We start from the raw sequence: 9,510 nt of genomic DNA on the forward strand, positions 1-9,510 counted from the left end.
AATTGCACACACCCCAGAAATCACAAAATTGGTAAAATTTTGTTGTGCTTCAAAGGTATTAATTATATATTCAACACAGGGACAATTAGTAGGGTTTTTCTGGGGTTTATTGTATGCATTTCACAGGTGGCTGTCCAGGTAAGAGCAATGTTTTTGTTTAAGACTGAGTCCATGTTTTTAGAATCGCCTGCTGGGTCTAAGCTGTTGATGTGCTATAATATTTTTTCATCTGCATGATTAGCATAAATGCTTGTTTTTAAAATATTTATGTTTAGAAGAAGTTATATATGCCTTCAGCTATATTCCTAGCTACTAGGTTGATTCATGTATTTCCTAATTTGAGCAACTACTAGAATTATGTGCCATAACAAATATGAAGTTGAATCATGCTATTGACAATTATGAAATTGTCATGACCTTGGGGAGAACTAAATTAAGCCAAAATATATAAATCTTAACTTTATTAACTGTGTGGTTGGGAAATTGGAGATGATCATGTTAAAAAAGAAAACTATCTGAACTTTGAGCACACATCTCCTCTGTGGTAATACCCGGTGGAGGCACGAGAGCTGAGAGTCACGTCGTCACATACGGCCACAGCGAAGAGTCGTGTGTAGAGCCGGAGACTGGTTGGTAATAGAAAAATGTCATGCTAGGAGTTTGCTCAGCCTGTTAGTTTGGAAAATAATCGTGTTAGATATAGATTTTCTTCATCTATTTTTCACTTTGATCATTAAATCTCAACCTTCACTTTGTTTTGAGGGATCCAAGTGAAGGCGAAGCCAGTGGCAGAGCCGACACCTCAAGGTGAGGAGCCACTACCAATCCTTCGCCGCCAGGTCCCTGTCTATGAGGAGCATGTACTTTGGAAACACGTAAAGCACTTGAAAAACATGAATAGAAATAATAGCCAGATACAATGCGTGTTTTAAAGTGTTGTATTGGGGTGGTTTTCCTAATGTTGTCTAGCATGCAATCAAATTTAACTTAACTGTAAGCTTGTGTTTTCCAAACGTCATTTTTGAGTTGTATTCTTCATAAAGAAACAGCCATTCTATTCTACAAAATGTGTCCTAGCAGAAGTAAAATTAGTAGATTAAAATGTGTCAACCCATATCTCATGAAAATGATATGATAAAAATTAGTCTAAATCAGATAGCACAGAATTTCTTGATAATTGGGTTAGCAAATTTGTAAGAAGATTGGAGTTTAGTGAGTGACGTGTTATAGTTGAATGCTCCATCATAGACCATTATCTAAAACTCGCAGCCTGCACTGATTGTTTAATGTTATGTGTGTGTTCATCACGGCAATTGGCCTGACACTTGAGCATGGTCAAAATCACTGGAGGACTTGTTAAGCTGCAGGTTGCTGGACCTGCCCCCAGAGTTTGCGATTCCACAGTCTGGTGGTGGCCCGGGGTATCCCAATTGTGGCTGATGTTGCTGGAGTTAGAACCATAGGAGGGACTTGTTGGTTGTCGTTTTCCTGTTTTATGAATGGGAGATTTCAGAAATGAGGTATTAAGTTATTCTGAGCAGACACAAGCATTGCAGGATACAATAGAGACTTCAGACCTTGACAAGTTGTTCCTCGGTAGGGCAGCCATCCGTACTTCACTCAGGGAGGACTTTGGCCAGCCAAAAACAAGCCTCAGACTTTGTTTCCACTTTTTTAATTATTTGAAATAAAGACATACTGGTCTCTGGGGAAGCTTCAGTAAGCATTCCTATGTAACCCTTTCTTTAAAATGGCTGTGTCAGTGTTCACTCAGTATGGTTGAAATGTTCCCTTACTGCGTTGGTACTACCTGAGCCACTGTGGCAGCACTAAAGGGAGGCAGGAAAGGCATTCTTAACCTTTTTTCTGCCTGTTTTATGAACTTGGAGGAATTTTTGTCTTTATCCTTCCCATTATTTTTGAGCCCCTTCCTGTATGTCTACTGAAGTTTTGATCGTGTCATGTCTCAGAGGAGCTCTGGTGGCTTAGTGGTTACGAATGGGGTTGCTAACCATAAGATCACCAGCCGCACTGTAGGAGAAAGACAGGGCTTTCGACCACCGTAAAGAGCGATAGATGGCGACTCTCACGGGAACTGCTCTACCTGCCCTTATAAGGGGACTGGGGAGGGGGTCAGTATTGACTCCGGGGCATCCATTCTGGGTGGGGGGGGGATGGTTATTTTGGACATTGCCTCATGGCTGACACCTAATATTACAATTAGCCAACCAACATTTTTATTCACTTAATATAATGAGACAATTTTATTATCATCATAAGAATTTCCTAACTGATATCTTATAAATATTTGCAAAGAATTTTTTGCATCCCCTTTTATATTTGAGTGTTGTTTTCTTTTTGAACAAATACCTATTGAATGCCTATTCTCTTACGGTACTGTGGCAGCCATGTACTCTTCACAACTGGATAAATAGTATCCATTTTACAGATGAAGAGAGAGCAAGGAGTATATTGAGAGGGGACCAGTCATAATGATGATCTCTTGTTTCAGAGAGATGGCTTGGCCTGATGGTTGAAGCATATAGTCTTCTACTGAAAGCTAGCATTGAGATTTCAACTCCTTGTGCCCCATTTCATCAATCTGACTGCCTCATAACATTGTTAAGGAGGGTAAATAAAGAAATGACACGCATTAGGCACTTAGGACAGTTCCAGCTTTCTAGAACCAGTTGATTCCAACTCATAGCAACCAACTCATAGGACACGGTACGGTTTCCAAAATGTTAAAATCTTTATGGGAGCAATAAGCTTTATCTTTCTCAAAAGCAGCCGCTAATGGGTTAAAACCACTGGCCTCATAGTAAGCAGCTCCTTGTGTCGCCCACTGCACCACCACCAAGGCTCTTCATCAGTGCTCCACACATTCTAGCTGTTATTTCAGTGCCAGTATTTCCACAAGTCCTAGTGACACTATCAAGTAAGCATTGGGCTTCCTAAAGGTCAGCAGTTCTAACCCACCAGCTGTTCCTTGAAAAAGAGGAGGCTAGTCTGCTGTCAAAGATTTAAAGCCTTGGAAACCATGTATAGGATCTCTGTGAATCAGAATCAACTCAATGGAATCAGAATCGACTCAATGGCACTGGGTTTTTCTATAATTGATGATATCAATGGTAATGCATTTGAGATGTATGCAGGAAAAAAATCATGTTTATACCTCTTAAGGTCACAGGGTTTCCTTGGTGGATGGAAGGAAAACTTGTCTTGGAATCAAGGCACCTGGTTTCTCATCATCACATTTCAACTCATTATCCTTTGACCTTAGAATTAGAAAAGCCATCTAAGCCCTCTGGGCCTCAGTTCTTTTTGTCAGTGAGAGTGTTTTATTAAGTCATCTACAAAGGCTCTTCCATACTGATTCCATAGACTCTCTGCTATGTGACTCTGTGACTCGCGTTGAGTTTACAGATGTGTTAGTCTGGAGAAACAAATCCACAGAAATTCATATGTATAAGAGAGAGTTTTAGATAAAGGGTAAGTGCACATCAATAAAACATCCCAACCCAGTGCTGCCCAAGCCCACAAGTCCAACATTAGCCCATATGTCCGACACTGATCTACAGAGTCCTTTTCAATCTCACAAAACACACACACTGATGCCGACTGCAGGAAGAAAGCCGAATCAGTGATTGTGTAAGCATCTCAGCGCTAGAAGGGGTCTCCACACGGCTGCTCCTGTACCCAGGGCTGCATCGGGGTAGGTCCATGTGGCTTCTCCTCAGGGATGTCTTGCAGGAAGTGAGCCTTGACAGTTGAAGCAGGGAACCGGCTAAGGCAGCTGCACCCTGGTCCGACCATCAGAAAGCAAGAGACCCGAGAACTAGAAAGGCAAGGCTCACTGAGCCATTTTTCTCTCCACCCTTCACTTAACCCCACATGTGTGTACCACCAGGTTGGCACAATAAACTTTAACTATCTCACAAGCCTACAAAGAACTCTGATGCAATAACAGTATTATAGAACACTTTTCACGTAAATTTGGGGAGTGTATTTTCTCTACTTGGCTTTTTTTTTTCTTAAGCATGCACTATTTCTAGAACTGAAAGCTCAGGCACCATCTAACAATGCAAGGGACACACATACACGTTACTATATCGTATTGAGAAGACAGTGTATATATTAATAATAGGGTACTTCAAAGAGTGCCTGGGAAATTGCTATTCTCTTTTCATTCCATTCTTCCATGAACTTTTTAAAGCCCTTTCATTTAGTTTGTATGGTGTGTGTTATAAACTACTTTCAAAGTTGACAATTAGACAGGTTGTTAGCAAGTTAAAGTGGAAACATTCGTATTTGCATTATGAGTCAACAAATTCAATTACAGGGTCTTTTGATTCACAATCTATTAACTTTACCTTTTCTATGATTATTTTAGATCATTTTTATTATTTATAATTTATATGAGGTGTCTAATAATTAGCATTCACTGTGGTTGATTTGTTTAGCAGATATACATTAATCATCTTCTATGAGCCAAGTGCAGTTGTAGATGTGCCAGACTTACCAATGAACAAAACAGACATACATAAGAGTTGCTCTTCTGGAGTTTATATGCTAGTGATAGATTCAGACAATAAATCATGAAAATAAATGAATTAAAGAGCATATGATGGGGCATCCAAAATTTTGTGGGGAAATTCCATTATCTTTCAATTCCACTTTTCCCACAATGTAAAAAAAAAGAAAGAAAAAAACATCAGAATGTAGTAAATGCTAAAAAAAAAAATAATTTTAAAAAGCAAGGTCAAAGACTGGGGAGAAATAGGGTGGTCAGGGTTGGGCTTATACAGAACAAGAACAGAGATTTGAAAGAAATGAGGGAATTTATCATGCAGCTCTCTAGGGGGAAAGGATGTCTGGCAAGAAGAAGATCCTGTGTGAAAGCCATAATAAGGGCAGGACACTCCCAGTGTGTTCGAGGAACTGCACAGAGACCATTGTCGGGGGAGTGGCAGGGATGCAGGGTGGGCATAGGAGTTAGAATATAGGCCATTCAGAGCCTTGTAAACTATTTTAAGATGTCTGAGGGAGACAGAAAGCCATTGGAGGGGAGCAAGCAAGGTGCTGTGACCTGTCATTTTTACATAATTTCAGAGTACTCTTCTTTCTGGACACTTATCAGTAATAAATAATCCTCTTTCCCTCTCAAGTCATTGCTGCTGTCCTGGTCCACAGCCTTTTAACTCCCTTCACCTCCCCCACAGAAGACAGAAAAAGGACATTTTTCTTCACATTTCAAAAATCAGTATTTACAAGCAGGAATGTTAGTAGTCCTCATGTGCATATGCATCAGGTGGAGGAGCTACTATAAGACAAGCGCAGAGACACGTCAAGAGCTGAAAGCAGAATTCATTTCTTCACTTTGCAAACTGGTGTACTACAAGCCAACACGTTTGAGAAAGCGTGCTGTTTTGGCACGAAGATTAATACAAGTCAAAACTGATGGCAATCCAGAGTGTGTAACAGCCAGGTGACCTCTATCCTTGTCTCGACCCGGAGGGAGGCTGCCAAGTGGCTGGTTGTAGCAGGCTCTGAATTTAGATTGCGTGTGCGCGTGTGAATTTCTTTGCTGGGTGCACTTTGTTTTTTTTCACTCTTTCCCTCTCCCCTCTCCTTCCAGAAGTACATCAGGAGACCCCAAAGAAAGAGACAAAGAAGAGGGTAAAGACTCCAAACCGCGTTCTCTGCGGTTCACGTGGAGTATGAAGACCACTAGTTCAATGGACCCCAATGACATGATGCGAGAAATCCGGAAAGTATTAGATGCAAATAACTGTGATTACGAACAAAAGGAGAGGTTCTTGCTCTTCTGTGTCCACGGAGACGCCAGGCAGGACAGCCTCGTGCAGTGGGAGATGGAAGTCTGCAAGCTGCCGCGGCTGTCCCTTAACGGAGTCCGCTTCAAGCGGATATCGGGGACGTCTATTGCCTTTAAGAACATTGCCTCCAAAATAGCAAATGAGCTTAAACTGTAAAGCGGCGCACGCTGACAGGATCAGGGAAGATAACGCCCGTCTCTGAGGCACAGTTTTTGAATGTACTAGCGGTGCCGAATGCGATTGGCCTGCGACACTCCCTGTGTAGACTCTGCCCTTAATGCAATACGGTTATACATAGTGATGAACTGCAAACTTAAAGTCAGTATGAACCATAATATCTATAGCTCTAAAGCATAGGTTCACATGTACAGGTAAGTATATTGTGTATTTCTGTTCGTTTTCTGTTCATAGAGTTGTATAATAAAACAAATGATTGCTTCAAAACCTGTATAGTTGTGTAGATTTCTGCAGATAGCTGTTATGTCCAAATGCTTTGAGTTGAAAATGTTCTCCGTGTTATTTACATTTTGGTGGGTTTTTAAAAATTCTTACCTCTATCATGCAGTTTTGAAAATTGTGTCCAGAATTAAAAGTACACACAAAAAATTGTCTTTACGACGACAGCATGGACTTTTAAAAATTATTTTTAAATCCTATATAAATTGAAACCGGAAGCTGACAAATAGGTCAGCTCTTACTACACTGAATTATTCCTGCTTCTCTTCGCTCGTATTATCCTTGTGGTCAAACAAGGTTTAGTTGAAAAGATTCAAAAATGTTTACAGTGTTGGCTCAAGATAAAGTACACGAAAATACAGAACAGCTTTGCCTCGAGCTTAATTAAGAAGTACTGGGAAGAAAAATTAAGCATAGATCAGCTTTCTTTTGAACATCAGCGTGTTTTCCAGCCCTCTGCTAACTTTAGCAGCAAAATTATGAAGAGTAAATACGTCTTCTGGTTATTGTGATGTAGCTCTCCCCGTAGATGTGCTGCCTTCAGAACACCCTAGAATCACTGCGGGGATATACTATGGGACAGCTTCATTGCACAGGCTCAGTTGTCCAGTGCTGATCAATGCAACAGTTAAGAAATAATGCCACCTCAGGAATTAACTGGCATTGGGAACATTTGCCTCATTTTCTTTCCATCTTCCTCATCCATCCCCTGCCACGGTAATACCTGTAAGTACTTAAGAGACTTTTGAGCAAAACATGCTATTTATATAACAGTAATGTTATTGATTTATGCTTATGTGGTTGTTGCATTTGTTTCCATGTAACCTGTTTGTTTTTAATATTTTGCCAGATTTCTTGTATTTATTCCACATCGTTATGCCTATAATGTGCAGCTTTGTCACTGGGCGTTTGTCTACTTTTCTTTCATAGTTAGTGATATATGCGATGTAAAACCACTAGTAAAGGTACATTTTAATACTTGTTATTTTATACTGACTTAACCTCGGAGGTTGACTGTGCAATGTTATTTAATGTTGTAATTACTGTAATAGTGACACGCGGGCCCCATCTGCACACTCCTGAGAGATAGAAAGTGTATTCAGATTTCTTCATTTTCAAGAGCGAGTAAAGCTGTGATGAATACTGTCAACTCAACCTACACTAGGAAACTCTGCATGTAGGTGATGTGCCATTCCACCGTGGCTTCAGACTAGGATGAACTTGACACTGCGCTGTACTGTGATGTAGTTTTCTTCTGTAACACTTCTGTTCCAAAATGAAATGTAGTTTTGCCTTAGCAAAGGGTGGTGTTTGGAAAAACAAACAAAACTGTGTAGCCCCTTTTTAACCTAGTGTTCATTCCAAAAAAGTGATGCAAATCTTTATTCCCTTTCACTGGTGCACACTGAAATTTTACTTGAACCGTTCTCATAATAAAGCACTTGTCTTTGGCTCTTTATCAGAATGCGAATTACCTGTTTTCTAGCATACAAGGAGTCTGTGTGGGGCACTTAGTTCGTGTGTTACAGATTTAGTTGGCAACAGGTAAAGATCTGGAGGTAGGTCTTCAGGATGTCTACTGGACAAGAAAAGTGTAATCCTTTTACAGGAATTCCTGGTGTTGAAATCCGCAAAACAGAGAGAATGTGGAGCGGGGGCATCGTGTCTTTTTCTTACCAGAAACTGATATTTTTCACATTTCTTCAGTCTGGCCAGTTCTTCTGTGCAGGAATTTTAAACTTCAATATTTTTATGAACAGAAAAAAATGACATCTTCAATTGACTTTAGATGTCTCATTTTATACATTCATAACAAACTTTTGAGGGTTTGAAATCATTTTATTATATTTTATGAGTAAATAATAGCCATTTATGTTTACTGACTATGTGATATCAAACTGCCCTTGGCTTCTGTATCTGACACCATATCCTTTATATGCAAAAAGAAAATGTTTGTAGTGATGGGTATAGTTTTTACTTGATAAATAAGACAGATTACACTCCAGAACCTTGATCCAACAATGTTTTCTGATGTATGTAGAATTTTATTTAAAACTCATCAGACCTTATTATTATTACAAACTGTTTTTCACCAACAGTGCTATTTTACAATGTTGACCCCAAAATAGTAATGTACCAAGCGAGGAGCTAGCTTACAGATCAAGTGATTCCACCATCAGCATGAGTAAACTTAAGATTCTCTTTTATTTTTAAAGTATCTACTCTGTCTTAAGACATATAAAGAAGATTGTAAGAGATGACAACTACTACAAGATTTTGTTCATTTGGGGAGACTAAATAATTAAGCACACACACAACCAAAAACAAAACAAAAAACCAAATAGGAAGCAATGAATGTGCTCACCTAAGCATAGAAAATAGAGGCTAATTCGGAAAGGCTGAGTTTTGTATAGACAGGAGGAGACCTTTTGAAGACTTTGAAGGATGGGTAGCAAACATTTAAGAGGTAGAATGGAATAAACTCTCCACTTGGGACAAACAAGAAAAGGCTTGAAGTTACCATTATTTTAGGGAGTGGGATGGTTTCCAGAGATGGATTAATAACAGATTGTAGGCAGCACTGACTGACAACAAGCGTTCTGGCATTGAACTTGATCTGTGGTTTCAACACACAAAACACAGTCTTTTTTTTTTAATTTGCTGTCAAATCAATCTCAACTCGTGGGTACCCATATGTTGCAGAATAGAACTGAGCTCTGGGGTTTTCTTGGCAGCTGCTTTACAGAAGCAGGTCACTTGCTCTGTGGCACTGCTGGGTGGGTTCAAATCGGCAAGCTTTCAGTTACTAGTTGAGCACAACCTGATTATGCAGCCCCACTGCCCATTGTGAAAGAAGAGTCATGCATTAACTCAACAAATTTCTTGAATGCCAGTACACATCAGGTTTCAAAACCAGTTGCCCTTTAATCCTACCAACTCATAGTGACCCTGTGTGTGAGAGCACAGCTGTGCTCCTGAGGATTTCCAGTTGTCGATTTTTCAGGAACAGGCCTGACCCAGCTACACTAAAAGCCCCAGAATTTCGGGTAGCAAATCATCACATCAATGGTCTGTCACCCAAGCACTTCATCAGATATTGTTAGGTGCTGAAGGATAAGGAGTACCCCAAATCCTATGTCTAATATAAATGTCTACTTTCTACTATCTGATGTTTTTTTATAAATTGAAGACGAGAGCCAAGGTTTGAGCTCTTAGC

The 9,510-nt window shown here is 39.9% G+C and overlaps 1 protein-coding gene across 1 annotated transcript in view; it reads left to right on the forward strand.

Moving 5' to 3' along the window:
- The window catches only part of MARK1 (microtubule affinity regulating kinase 1), a 166,362-nt gene extending 158,616 nt beyond the window's left edge, over window positions 1-7,746 (forward strand). The window contains exons 17-18 of the mRNA XM_075530470.1: window positions 763-807; window positions 5,639-7,746. Of these exons, the coding sequence (XP_075386585.1) occupies window positions 763-807; window positions 5,639-5,993 (400 nt within the window). The 3' untranslated portion in view covers window positions 5,994-7,746. The remainder of the gene's footprint in view (window positions 1-762; window positions 808-5,638) is intronic.
- Window positions 7,747-9,510: the final 1,764 nt, after the last annotated feature.

This window comes from Tenrec ecaudatus, chromosome 1, assembly GCF_050624435.1.
Source record: "Tenrec ecaudatus isolate mTenEca1 chromosome 1, mTenEca1.hap1, whole genome shotgun sequence".
Classification (NCBI taxonomy): domain Eukaryota; kingdom Metazoa; phylum Chordata; class Mammalia; order Afrosoricida; family Tenrecidae; genus Tenrec; species Tenrec ecaudatus.